This window comes from Psammomys obesus, unplaced genomic scaffold, assembly GCF_907164565.1.
Source record: "Psammomys obesus unplaced genomic scaffold, mPsaObe1.curated_primary_1811, whole genome shotgun sequence".
In the NCBI taxonomy this organism is placed as follows: domain Eukaryota; kingdom Metazoa; phylum Chordata; class Mammalia; order Rodentia; family Muridae; genus Psammomys; species Psammomys obesus.
The window spans coordinates 27,488,194-27,502,917 of record NW_026593286.1 but is presented as its reverse complement, the minus strand read 5'-3'; the positions used below and the strand labels follow the sequence as shown (position 1 = coordinate 27,502,917).

The 14,724-nt window shown below is 39.9% G+C and overlaps 1 protein-coding gene across 1 annotated transcript in view; it reads right to left on the bottom strand.

The window, feature by feature from the left end:
• Positions 1–272: 272 nt before the first annotated feature.
• The window catches only part of Ndufs1 (NADH:ubiquinone oxidoreductase core subunit S1), a 36,502-nt gene continuing 22,050 nt past the window's right edge, over positions 273–14,724 (bottom strand). Inside the window, exons 13-19 of the mRNA XM_055616422.1 lie at positions 12,979–13,108; positions 11,233–11,393; positions 8,392–8,546; positions 5,372–5,547; positions 4,461–4,595; positions 4,293–4,365; positions 273–572 (exon numbers count right to left, since the gene is read on the bottom strand). Coding sequence (XP_055472397.1) covers positions 481–572; positions 4,293–4,365; positions 4,461–4,595; positions 5,372–5,547; positions 8,392–8,546; positions 11,233–11,393; positions 12,979–13,108 — 922 coding nt within the window. The 3' untranslated portion in view covers positions 273–480. The remainder of the gene's footprint in view (positions 573–4,292; positions 4,366–4,460; positions 4,596–5,371; positions 5,548–8,391; positions 8,547–11,232; positions 11,394–12,978; positions 13,109–14,724) is intronic.

Sequence of the window (14,724 nt, the reverse complement as noted above, 5' to 3'; positions counted from 1 at the left end):
AGCTATGTCCCTAGACCTGAAATGCCTTTCATTTCATCCATTTTGAAACAAAATTTATGAAAGTACGGTGGTACACGCCTGTAATCCCAGCATTCTGGGAGGCAGAGGCAGGCAGACTGCTGTGAGTTTGAGGCCAGCCAGGTCTACAAAGTGAGTCCAGGACAGCCAGGGCTACACAGAGAAACCCTGTCTCAAAAAGCCAAAAAAAAAAAAAAAAAAAAAAAGAACAAAATAAAAAAATTTCATATTTTAAGGATCTGTGTTTTTTAACATGGAAGAACAAATGATAGTTTTATTAAACTACTTAATGTTTGCACACAATACATAAACTTTAAACTGCCAAATTTTTGATAAGTGCAATATCATTTTCAAATACATAACTTTAAATATTACATCATTCAGAATTGTGTTGGAAAACATTAACTTGTAAGGGATTACACCAATGTCCATTTACTGTCTGTAGCAAAACTGGTAGATGTCTCAGCATATGGATGGTTCCTCTACTGCCTGAGCGCCTTCTGTGACAGCTTTGACACACTTGGCCATTGTCTGTGAGGCTCTGCTAATTGAATCTGAAAGACATTGAAAACATGCATTTTGTTAATACAACTTCATTGTTTTTGAAACAGCATCTCAGATTTCAGGCCAGAGAGGAACTCAATAGTGTACCAAGTCAGCCTCAAACTGGGGGTGATCCTCCTACCTCAGATTAAAGAAAGGAGGAGCCAGTATGCCAAGTTTTTACTAATGTAACTTTAGAACACACAGAGAAAAATTTAATGTTGTATATTCAAGAACAATAGACTGTAATGCAACCGCAATACATTCTGAACACGAGTTCTTCACTGGCGGGATTTTTGAGCTAGGGTCTTATGAAGCCAAGGGTGACCTTCAACTTTGATCTTCCTGCCACCACCTCCTATTCACCACCACAGCTCTCTGGCCAACTGTTCCATACCCCCACCTCCACCCCTGACATGGTTTCTCTTGTAATAGCCCTGGCTATCCTGGAACTAGGTCTGTAGATCAGGCTGGCCTTGAACTCAACAGAGATCTGACTCCTGAGTGCCGGGGTGAAAGGTGAACCCCGCCAATGCCCGGCCTGCTAACTGCTTTTATTCTCTAGCAGTAATTAACTAACCATGTAAGAGCTAGATTACATGCCAGTATGAAAAAATGACAGGAAATTCTTAAAAATCTAAGAAAACAAACTCCACAACACACTTTATCATCTATATATAGCTCATGCTCATTGTCCTCCAGCACTCCACAAGTTGAGACAGGAGGATTGTGATGAGTCTGAGGTCAACCTGAGCTACACAGTGAGACACATTTTCTTTCTTTTTTTTTTTTTTTCCAGAGCTGAGGACCGAACCCAGGGCCTTGCGCTTGCTAGGCAAGCACTCTACCACTGAGCTAAATCCCCAACCCCGAGACACATTTTTAAAAACAAAAACCCACCCATGCTGGTAAAGGCCTGACAATCTGAGTTTGATCTCTGTATCCCAATGTAAAAGCTTGATGTACAGGCACACATCAGTAATTCCAACACTCCTATGGCAAAACGGTCACTGAGGAAGAATGCTTGGGCTAGCTAGCCTGGAATACAAAGCATGACAGAAACAGCATGAGAGCATCTGCCTCAACATAATGGACAGAGAATACTCGCTTCAGAAGGTTATCCTTTGACACACACAGTCTCTTGTTATAATAACTTAAAAATAATTTTTTAAAAAACATAAGCTGGGTGGTAGTGGTGCACGCCTTTAATTCTAGCACTTGGGAGGCAGAGGCAGGAGGATCTCTGGGTGGACCCAGCCTGATCTACAGAGTGAGTTCCAGAACAGTCATGGCTACACAGAGAAACCCGGTGCCAAAAAACAAATAAAAGATTTTATTAAATCCTTAGGCTAACTTACATACTAAAATGAATTAAAGTGTACACTATTGTATGGATAAACCTGATAGTATGCAACAATTTTAATCAAGAAATTTAACTAAATACTCTTTCTGTTTGATTAAATAAACCTATGTATATGCTCATAAGAAATGATAGTCCAAAATGTTAAAACTAGTATTTCTGTCTGTGTGTGGATTCAGGATCATAATAAGTTTTCTTCTTCTTTTGATTTTTTTTTTTTTTTTTAATTTAAATTGGGTCTTGCTATGGAGCCCAGGCTGGCCTTGAATCCTGCAATCTTCCTGCCTCAGCATCCTGAATGCTGGGATGAGAGGCATTATGCATCACTATTCCCAGCTTTTAAAAAAAGCTAAAAGGTGTGTGTGTGTTGCTTATTCAAGACAAGGTCTTGCTTTCTGGCTGAGTTTAACCTTCAACTCCACAGTCTCCTGCCACCCAAGTGCGGAGACTCCAGGTGGAAGTCGACAACGCCCAGCAAAAACTGCCAATCTTTGAATACACAGAAATCATTCTGCCTCTGCTCTTAAGAGCCAGAAGTCATAGTAATGTTCCATTGTGATTTTGAGCTTGGTTGTATGTTCTATAATGATCTCAACTTATATTTATTTAAAAAAAAAAAAAACAAGGACAAAAAAACTTTTGTTTAAAAATTTATTATTCTTGCACAAGTGTCTGTATGGAAGTCAGAGGACAATTTTTGGGAGCTGGTTCTCTCCTTCTGTGGCGTCAGCTCCTTTACACAACAAGCCATTGTGTTGGCCCTGATCCTAACACTTCTATCACCTCACTGAAATAACCTATTAATATACACCAGTTTAAAAATGTTTAAAACAAGGACATAAAGATGGCTCAGTGGTTAAGAGCACTGTCTGCTCTTCCAAAGGACCCTGGTTCAATTCCCCACACCCACATGGCAGTTCACAACTGTCTGTAACTTCAGAGATCTGACATCTTACACTAATGCACATAAAATTTTTTAAAAAGCAAATAAATTAAAAAATGTATAAAACAGGGGCTAAGAGATGGTTCAGAAGTTAAGATCATTTGCAGTTAAGATCTTTCAGAAACTGGGATTCATTTCCAAGCACCTACATGGTAGCTCACACCTATCAATAATTCTAGTCCCAGGGTTCAGACATCCTCTCCTGGTCTCCTCAGGCATTAGAAAGACAAACGGTACACAAACATGTATACAGACAAAACACCTATATACATTTTATAAATGGTATAAAACTAAAGAAGAAAAAGCTATTAAACATCATCTTAGAGCTGGAGATGTAGCTCAGCTGCTAGAACGCAGGAAGCCCCAGGCTGGATCTCCAGTACCACATGAATTGTGGTGGTGCAGGCCTGTAATCTTAGCACTCAGATTACAAACTCACGGTCACCCTCTACTATGACACAATGAGTTTAAGGTCAACTTGGCTACGTGAGATCCAGTTTCAAAATAAACAAATAAATGTATGTATGTATGCTCTTAAGTGTTTTTATGTAGGAAATTATGTACACATCAACTATCCCATACCTTTATCAACTGTTGTCAAATCTATAGAAAATCCATTTCAGGTAGTCTGCATTCCTTAAAACTTTCTAACAACTTACATCAGAAGTTCTATTTAACATACTTCATAGTCAAATATTTTGAAGATCCATCTATAATTTTCAGACAAACCTTAAGGTTTTTTTTTTTTTTTTAGTACTCTGAAAAATTCTTCCTAAATTTTTATTCAGTGATTTTCCCTATAATAGTATAATTTTACATTCAAAATCTGTTAAACCATGGCTAGAGAGATGGCTCAGTAGTTAAGAGCACTGTGTGCTCTTCCAGAGGTCCTGAGTTCAATTCCCAGAACCCATATGGTGGCTCACAACCATCTGTGTGATCTAATGCCCTCTTCTGGCCTGCAGGTGTACATGCATATAGAATACTCATATACATAAAATATCTCTTAAATCTTTTGGGTGTTCAGATTTTGCTTACATGTCAGAAACACATGAAATGTAGAGGACTAGGGGTAGAGTACAAAGTACCAGGAGTATATACAAAATGAGCGTTGAGGCCAGCCCTGTCTACTAAATTACATTAGCTTTAATGTTTGACAGCTTCAGATTCCGGGCCAGTGAGGTGGCTTACTGGACAAAGTTGCTTGTCACCAAGCTTAATGACTTGAGTTTGATTCCCTCGGGTTGTCCTCTGACCTCTGGACTCTTCATGGCCAATGCATACTTGCCCACACACAAATAAGTAAATGTTCAAAAGCCAAGATCTTCAAATTAATAGCAAACAGTCCCAACCAAAGCCATACAGCTAACAGAGGCCCTCTGTTCTCTGTGAGTAGCTGGAGTAGCTGGTAGTCAAACAGTCACTTACCTGTCATGTAGAAGTCTTTTATGGTCAGTTGAGGTGGTACAAGTGGATCAGCAAGAAGTTCCTGGTTCACTAGCTGGAAAGATAGAAGACAGCAATAATTGTACTGAAAATCAGCACTGTTGTGCCGATACTCACCATCAGGGAAACTGCACACGGGCAAGCTTTTACCTTGGCAAGCTCACTTGCTTGTTCAAAGTAATTCGCTCCTTCAACACCATCATACCGAACAAGATTAGGAGAGACCTCTTCTAGACGGTTCCTCACTTGATCCAGACTATCATACGGAAGAGTGATACCTGCAATCTACAACAGATCAGATCCGCCATCACATACAACTTCAGTACATAACTGTGTCACAGTTAGGGCAGGCCAAGATGACTCAAAGCACCCGGCAACAAGCCTGAAGCTCTGAGTCAATCTTTTGGACCCACACGGTGCAGGGGGAGAACAGATTTCCTTAGGATGCTCTTTAAACCTCCAAATACATGCTACAGCATGCACGGGCCATGACCCAGGAAAATAAACGTCATTTAGCCGGGTAAGATGGTGTAGGTCTTTAATCCTAGCACCTGGGAGGCAGGGGCAGGTGGATCTCTGAGTCTGAGACCGGCCTGGACTACAGACTGAGTTCCAGGCCAGCCAGAGCTACACAGAGAATCCCTGTCCAGAGAAAAAAAGTCAGGATTGGGGCTTAGATATACATCAGACTGGGCTCAATCTCCAACACGAAAAAGGGGGCAATTCATAATTGCAACTATGATGAAATAGTGTGGTATTACTAAAAAAAACTCTATTAGCATATTTAGCATACATTTTTCTCCTTCTTAAAAATTATTTATTATTTGTGTGCATGTTTTGCCTGTGTGCTTATCTGTGTACCATATGCATGCCTGAAAGTGTTTCAGATCTCCTCAAACTGGAGTTCTATTTCCCGCACTACAAGCTCTATAAAGGGATTTACTGAATTCAGGACTTTAAGCACGCCAAGCAAGCACTCTACCAACTGTGCTACATCTGAAGCTGCTAAATACATACTAGTGAACAAAAAGGACTTTAAAGAAATGCCTCAAAAATGATACCTCAGAGAGTGCTCTTATGATTTTCCAGTCTTCTCTGGCCAAGCCCGGAGGTGTCACTGCGACTTTGGTTTGCTGAGCTCTGCCCTCAGTGTTGACGTAAGTAGCCGACTTTTCTGTGTAGGCAGCCCCTGGGAGAATAACGTCAGCTATGGGAGCACCAACATCACCATGATGCCCTGTGAGGAGAACAAGAGTGGAACCTCCTGTTAGCAAAATTAATAAATAAATTAATTAAAATGAATAAATCTGAAGTAGTGGTACACATCTGTAATCCCAGTACCTGGGGGCCCTAAAGGAGAATCTTGAGGTCAGTATGAGTTACACAGTTAAGACCCTATCTCAAAACCTATCACCACCACACCAACAGCAAACCAACACAATACACACTGGATACTGTTATATGTGAAGACAGTATGCCTCCTTTTAGTTCCTATTTTTATTTTTGTAGTTCTGTGTATCAAACTGCATCTTGCAAACTACATAATTTATTATAGTGAACTACACGCGTAGTTAGTGGGATTAAAGGCATGCACCACCATCACCTGGCCTAAACTACATTCTTTTTTTTTTTTCTTTTCTCTTTGATGTGTCGGAGGGTATTAACATTTATTTACTTATTTTATGTACATTGGCATTTTGTCTAAATATATATCTGTATGAGGGTGTCAGACCCTAACTGGAGTTACAGACAGTTGTGAGCTGCCATGTGGGTGCTTGGAATTGAACCCAGGTCCTGGAAGATTGGCTAGTGCTCTTAACTGCTAAGCCAACTCTCCAGCCCCCCGCTGAACTACAGTCTTCTTCTTCTTCTTCTTCTTTTAATTTTATTTTATGTGGATTGGTGTTTTGCCTGCATGTATGTCTTTGTGAAGGTGTTGGAACTGGAGTTACAGACGGGTGTGAGCTGCCATGTGGGTGCTGGGAATTGAACATGGGCTTTCTGGAAGAGCAGTCAGTGCTCTTAACCACTTAGCCATCCCTCCAGTCCCGAAATACACTTTTATTCTCATTTTAAAAACTATGAAAGTGGCTGGGCATTGTAATAGGTTTTTTTTTTTTTTTATATGTAAATGTGTTTTTGTTTTAATCCCAAGTGTGGGTCTTTAGTTGGGCTTCAGTTTGTCCATAGCTGGTATCTGTCTCATGCAGGGCGTGGTCTCTGACAGCTGGTAAAGACCTGCCGTGTGTAGCACAAAGAGGGGCGTAGTCTGGGGCTCTGAGGATGTGATATGAGAGCCCAGAAAGAGAGTGTGGCGTGCAGTGCTGGCATTTGGCAAGGGGCAGTCTGGAGAAAGCAGAGATGGATGGTGTGGTGGTTTGGAGCAGACAGAGGGAGAGAAACACTTTGGGGAGACTGCTGGCTGTGTTTGCTATTCACGGTGATTGGTATAACCTAAAAGAACCCACTGAACCAAAACAGCCAGGAAAAGTAAAGGTGTCTGTGACTCCTCTCCCCACTAACCTCTCTTCTACCTAGGGTTTGGGTGCTGGAAGGGAGAGACTTTAAGGAACCACAAATAAAATAGAGCTTAAGAATGAGTGCAACAGGGTATGGCAGTGCACGTTTTAATTACAGTGCTTGGAGGCAGAGGCAGGCGGATCTGGTCTACAAAGCAAGTTCCAGGACAGCCAAGGCTACACAGAGAAACCCTGTCTCGAAAAACCAAAAAGAGTGTTACGTTAAGTGTAACTATTTACTTATTCTTAGCATTTGGTTAAGGACTAGTGTACCATAACTTACTTAGGACCTGGTGCACAACTGCAATCCCTTCAGGGCCAGCCTGGGCTACATATGAAGACCCTTCTCTCAACAACCAAGGGATGGAGATATAGCTTAGGTGGGGAGCTCTTGCCAAGCATAAAAATGCACATTCACAAGCCCCTACATAAGCAACAAAAAACCATGTGACTTACTCCATGCCCTGTAATTCAGAATCCAAGTGGTTAAAATTCACAGTTCAGTCAGACATTGTGATACATGCCTATAATACCAGTACTTAGAAGGTGTGGGCTGGAGGATCAGGGGTTCAAGGTCACCCTCAGCTATGTATTCAATTAGAGATCAACCTGAGCTATATGGGACCTTGTTTCAAAAACAAATTATAAAAAGTATCTTACACTATTAAAGTTATTTTCTCTAATAACATAATAATAATATATTATTAAATAATAACGCTGAGCATTCTGATACTTATGTTGTCCTGGCTGGCCTCAAACTGTCAATCACCCTACCTCAGCTTCCTAGGAAAGAAACTATAGGTGTGCCTCTGGAAAGGTGACTGTTGTTCAACATTGCTTTTAAGGAGTAGCCAACTTCAGCCATTCCTGTTACTGAGAACTGAGGTTGCCTTATCTCTTCAGTTATTAAAAATATCAGGCAAGAAATCTTTAAAAATTATTGTGTGAAAATAAATTGTGTTTGTGTGTGTGTGTGTGTGTGTATTTATTTATTTTTAAATTTTTAATTTTTGGCCTACATGTATATCTGTGTACCACATACATGCCTGGTACCGTCTGAGGCCAAAAGGCTGCTGGAGCCCCTGGATATAAACAGTTATAAGCATTTATAAACAGTTGTGAGTTGCCATGTTGGTGTCTAAAATCAATCTAAGCTACCTGAAGAATAGCCAATGTTCTTAACTACAGTCATAGCTCTAGCCCATTAGGTAATAATTTTTATTAACAACATCAAATGTAATGACACCTATGATGGGTTTTTAAGAAGGGCCTCAAACTCTTTTCTTGTCTCATCCTCCCAGGGCTAGATCACAGGCACATGCCACCTCCCTAGGTAACAAGCAGATTTTATTTGTTTTGATTTTTAAAATAAGATTTATTATAAAAAACTTGCAAATAAAAATGCCACATATTCAATTAAGCAGACCCAAAGTGTATACATTTCAATGAACTTCTTCTTTACAGTTGGAACAGCTATTCAAAATGGAAGCTGTGTTTATCAAATAGCTTTTGGTATTCAGCATGTATGATTCCCTTTTGTCTGGTGTGATGGTGCTACTTACCTTGGTAAACAATGAAGCAATCCTTTGGCAAATCCTGTCGTGTGATACAACCTCCATCTGCTCCCAGAAGAAACAGCAGTTTAGGAGGGTTCTTCCTAATTGCTTCTACCCCAGGTTTATAGCCAAGGTCCAAAGCAGCTACCTGACTTGCAATCCTATAAAACAATTATGAAATTTCAAATATACATGCAGAATTTTCAGTATAAGCAATTCAATTTCAGTAATTACAGAGGAATAATTACAGTTCTTTTTTATTAAACACTTTTTTAAAAAGATTTATTTATTTATTTACTATGTATACAGATCTCATTCTAGATGGTTGTGAGACACCACGTGTTTGCTGGGAATTGAACTTAGGGCCTTTGGAAGAATAGCCAGTGTTCTTAACCTCTGAGCCATCTCTCCAGCCCCTGTATATAGTTCTTGCCCACTTAAATATAAGATGCATAGCATAGTATCTCTTTCTTTTTCTTTTGTTTTTTTGAGACAGGGTTTCTCTGTGTAGCCCTGGCTGTCCTCGAATTGTAGACAAGGCTGGCCTAGAACTCACCTAGATGTAGAGGACTCCCAAATGCTGAGAATTAAAGGCATGTGCCACCAAGCTCCTGGAGACTGAACCTAGACTCTGTGTGTGCTAGGCAAGCACTTTAACAGTGAGCTATGTATCCTCCTCTTGACCCTGTTTTTCATGAAATAATATGCAAGGGCCAGAGCTAGGAGGAGGGCTGCAAGTTTGAGGACAATCTGTCGTGGCAACAAAGCAAGTTCAAAGTTATCCAGAGAGGGAGGGAGGGGAGGGGAGGGGAGGGGAGGAGAGGGGAGGAGAGGGGAGGGAGGGAGGGAGGGAGGGAGGGAGGGAGGAAGGAAGGAAGGAAGGAAGGAAGGAAGGAAGGAAGGAAGGAAGGAAGGAAGGAAGGAAGGAAAAGGAAGGAAAAGGAAAAAAAAGGCCGGGTGACTGGCTCAAGCCTTTGTTCCCATTACTAAGGAGGCAGAAGGAGGCAGAACTCTGTGAGTTCAAGGCCTGCCTGGTCTACAAAGCAAGTGCCAGGCCAGACAGCTACACAGTGAGACCCTTTCTCAAAAACAAAAGAAAAACCCAAAAACAAAACAAAACAAAACAAACAAAACCTCAGGGGTGGTGAAGAGAAGGAAGGCACAAAGGCAGGAAGGCAAGAAGGAAAGAAAAAAGGAAAGGAAAGGAAGGAAAAGCCAAGCAGGTAAAAACCATTACAACATACACTGCAATACACCCTTATAAAATTTTTTGCTATGACTGTTAATCTTCTAGGGAAGAGGCTCAAAATAACAACCCACCCTTCTAAGCTAGAGGAAACATGCAACGCAGCTCTTGAAACATCCATCTTGTTTAGTCCAGCAGCTCTGTTTCTATACCCTAAGGAAGGAGGTCATCTTCAGTTCTGCATTATCTGTGTTAACACTGCTTGCTTAGTTTAATTTCGGAGCTGAGAACAGAAGACAGAGCCTTGCATCTAGATAGGTAAGTACTTTACACCACTAAGCTACTCCCCAGTCACTCACAGAATTATTTAAAAGTCATCAGAAACCACCATCAGCATACATATTAAAAAAGACACAATGATATAAATTATTATTGTAAATAATTATTAATGTCTCTTGTTTTACTTCGGCATTTTTTTTTTGTCTTACTGATTTTTATTCATTTGTCCTTTTTTGTGAAGAGAAAGAATATGAAGTTGGAGGTGAATAGGGAGGTAGGGAGAGGACTTGGTAGAAGTTGGGGGAAGGGAAAGAATATGATCAAAAATATTATACGAAGAAAGTATTAAGGAAAAAAGTTCATAAAAAATTTCCAATTATAGGCAGAAATTATTTGGTAATGAAAATGAGCTAGGGCTGGAGAGATGGCTCAGAGGTTGAGAATACTGGCTGTTCTTCCTGAAAGTTCTGAGTTCAATTCCCAGCAACCACGTGGTGGCTCACAACCATCTGTAGTGAGATCTGGTGCCTTCTTTTGGCATGCAGGTTCACATGCAGGCTGAACATTGTATAAAAAATAAATAAACAAATTCTTAAAAAAAAAAAAGAAAAGAAAATGATCTAAATCAGAACACAAAGTTGTAGTCACAATATAATTTCAACTATATAACTAAAAAAATTACACAGGAAAAAAAAAAAGACTAGAAGGAAAGAAACTAATAAAGCAGTAATAGCAATTATCTTCAGATCACGAAGTAACTACTTCATTTTCACACTCTGTTCTCTTTTCAGCTTTCCTAAAATAGATTACCATAAATGGAATGTTTTCTAAAAAATGTTTTTAGCTAAATTTTCAGATTATATTTTTATCATTTAATCAAAGTCAGAGGATTCACTGTAATTTTTAAATCAAGGACAAAAATATATGATAAAGATGTTTTTTTAATACAAACTCTCACATATCCCATGCTCGTCTCAACTTCACTGTATAGTAAAAAATAACTCGAACTTCTGATTTTCCTGCCTCTACGCCAGCTGGAATTAGTTTTATGTGGTATGGGGGAATATACCCAGAGCTTCACGCAGGCCAGCAAATCTCTACTCATACTTTTGAAATTGACCTTTCAGTTACCACACAAATAAATGAGTTTCATTTTATTTACTTTCCACTCTGCCCTCATCTTCCCCTTATTTGATAAACTTTTTACTGTTACTTATCTACTTGCATTCTTCTTAAAGTAGCTTACATTTTATAACTGCAATGGGAATAATGTTTCTAAACGCTGTTTGCACAGGTAAACATGACAAGTCAATTAGGAAGACACATACACACACGAACACACACTCACTTGAATTTTCTAGTATGTAAGATAATCAACAAACCTATGCAGAATATTCATAACTTTCCAGTCTTCAGGAACACCACTCGTCACCCGAATTGTCTGTGCGATGTTGGACACGGCTGCAAGAATTGCTGCTCCATCACTTCTCTGAAGTGCAGAACTGCCTAAAACCACCATTGGTTTTTTAGCTTTCTTTAAGACCTATTAAAAAAAAAAAAAAAAAAAAAAAAAAAAAACCAAACCAAAACTGTGACCTTAAACCATTGCAAGTATAAGCTAATGTTCTTCCAAATTTGGGGATCTAACATAAAGAATTATTAATTTTCTTAACAACATCTGAGTTAATAAAAACCTCTTGCCAACGTTACTGTGAAAAAGCTTAATATCACATAAAATAGATTTTATACAAGTAAGCATTGGGAATTAAAATCCTAGCCAAGTATCCTTTGGTTGGAATGAATATAAGCAGGATCCACACAACCTAGAAAACATCTCTATAGATATTCAAATGCTACTGAAGACCCAGAAGTGGTGATGCGTGCCTGTAATCTCAGCATGTAGAAGTAAAAGGATCCTAGCTTTCAGGTTAGCCTGATCTACATAATGAATTCCAGGCTGGCCAGAAATACCTACCAAGACCCCCGTCTCCAAAAAAAAAAAAAAAAACCCCCAACACAAAAAAAAAAAAAAAAAAAAAAAAGAGTACAAAAGTTAAAACACAAAAGAAAGTGTGCTTCCATTTTCCACCAAGACCCAGACAGAACACAAAATAGGGGAAGCAGCAGAGCATTCCTAAAGCAGTAAGCAGTAAAGGGTTTGCTTTACCCACAATAAGGATGTGAGTCTTAAGTCGATAGGAAGCACAAGATTGATTAGTAAACTGAAGAACAAGCAGCTCACAGCATTAAAAACAATAAATTAGGCCTGGAGAGATGGCTCAGAGGTTCAGAACACTGGCTGTTCTTCCAAAGGTAGTGAGTTCAATTTCCAGCAACCACATGGTAGCTCACAACCATCTATAGTGAGATCTGGTGCCCTCTTCTGGTGCACAGGCACACATGCAGACAGAATGCTGTATAAATAGCAAGTAAATCTTAAAAAAAAAAAAAAGAACCAACTATCTTAAAACAGACAAAGACCACAATAAGTTAAAGGAGCTGGAGAGATGGCCCAGAGCTCTTGGAGAGCAGCAGGAATTCAGTTCCCAGCACCCACATAGCAGCTCACAATCAGTTCTAGGGTATGCAATGCCCTCCTCTGACCTCCATAGGCACCAGGCTAAGAAGTGGTAGATAGACATGCAAGCAGGTAAAACAAACAAACAAACATATACAGATAAAATAAATCTAAAAGAAATAATAATAGTAATAATTTAAAAACGGGACTGAAGAGATGGCTCAGCAGTAAAGAGCACCAGCTGCGCGCATTGAGGACCTAAGTTCAATTCCCAGAACCCACATGTCAATTTATAGTTGTCTGAAACTCCAGTGCCAGGGGATCTGAACCCTCACACAGACATACACTTGGACAAAACATCCAAAGCACACAAAAATAAATAAATCTCTTGGCAGTAGTGGCATACGCCTTTAATCTCAGCGCTCAGGAGGCAGAGGCAGGTGGGTCTCTGTGAGTTCGAGGCCAGCCTTGTCTACAGAGTGAGTTCCAGGACAGCCAAAATCACACACAGAAACCCTGTCTTGAAATATAGATAAGTAAGTAAATAAATCTTTTTTAGAGAATAGTGGTTAAAACCCAGCAACAGCAGGTATGTATAGCTTGGAAGCACCTGGTTGAATGAGTGCCTCCCCCAGGCAATGTCTTGCAGTACTTTAGGAGAGTCTCCCAGATGTTCGTAGCTGTAAGTGAGGTCCACTGGACTCCCTATGAGGGCCACTTTTAAGTCATTATGAAGCCAGCTGAAACAAAAACAATTTTAGAGCCAAGTAAGTTAATCACAGCATTTGGTCTCAACAATTCTAAGTCTATTTACAATCACAAAATGTCAAAAGCACAAAAGAATTCACAGAATATTTAATCTTCACAGATATAATTTAATGTGTACCTTTCAAAATAAGAGTCCTGTGAAAATGTATAAACAATTCAGGGAATGAAATTTATTGTGTAGGAATACTAAGTACAAGTCCAATGTAAACAAAGATTATTTTTAATAACTGACCTGTAGGTTGTATTTTTCAGTACTTGTAAAGCAGAGTCAGTCATTTCTCAAATATCCACGAAAATAAATTCATTTATTTTCTTACAGCAGAGTACTATGAAGTTACCCCCTTCAAAACTATTAGGTTTTGTTGTTGTTCTGTTTTGGTTTTTGAAACAAGGTTTCTCTGTGTAGTCCTGGCTGTCCTGGAACTCACTCTGTAGGCCAGGCTGGCTTCAAACGCAGAGACTGGCCTACCTCTGCCTCCCAAGTGCTGGGAATCAAAGATGTTCAAAACTATTTGTGAGTGTGGCTTGTTTGCCTGAAGCAGTGCTGGTTTTTACCTGTTATCCTGAAGCAGTAACTCCCTCTTTCCCTCCACCATTTCCCGGGTTAGATAATAATCTACATAGATAATATAGTCACCCTATTATACGTGTCTACAATACAAGTGAAAGACAGTAGCGTGGAAGGTGTTCTTCAACACAGCCATCCTGTGCTCTATGAAAAAGTAAAAAGGGCCGAAGATGTCATGACATCAATTGCAATGTGAGGCTCTAGATGAATGCTGGACAAGAAGAATGAAATTCCTATAAAAGATGGAGCTGGGGATACAGCTCAGTTGGTAGGTGCTTACCTAGGATTAGCGAGAAAGTCCTGAATTTAATCCCTAGCACCCAAAGACAAACGAACAAAAAACAGATGGTGGGGTTGGCAGGAAGGCTCTGTAGGTTAAGGCACTTGACACTAAGCCTGATAAACTCAACTCAGCCCCTGGGACTCACTCAGATGGTGGGAGGAGGAAACCAGCTCCTGAAAGTTGTACACTACACCACAGCATGCTCATGCCCGCATTATATATACATGCATACACACACACACACACACACACACATAAAGTTCAAACATATAATTCACAAAGGAAGGTGGAAACTGAAGGTTCAAGTTCAGCCCTGATTTCATTAAAAGTTCAAGGCCAGCCTTGACTATATCATAAAACCTTGTTCAAAGAAAAGAAAACAATATAGGACCAGGTGTGGTTGCACCTGCCTATACCAGCACTTGAGATAATAGCAGAAAATCAGGAACTCAAGGTTCACTCTGACTATATAGGAGTTTGAGGCTAGCCTGGGCCACATGAGACCTTATCTCAGTAACAATGAAACCAGGTGGAGTAAAACACATTTTTAATCCCAGCATTCAATAGGCAGAAGCAGGCTGATCTCCGTAAATTCTAGGCCAGCCCGGTCTACACAGTGACTTCTAAAAAAGAAAGAAAGAGAAAGAGAGAGAGAGAGAAAGAAAGAAGAGAGAGAGAGAAAGAGGAAGGAAGGAAGGAAGGAAGGAAGGAAGGAAGGAAGGAAGGAAGGAAGGAAG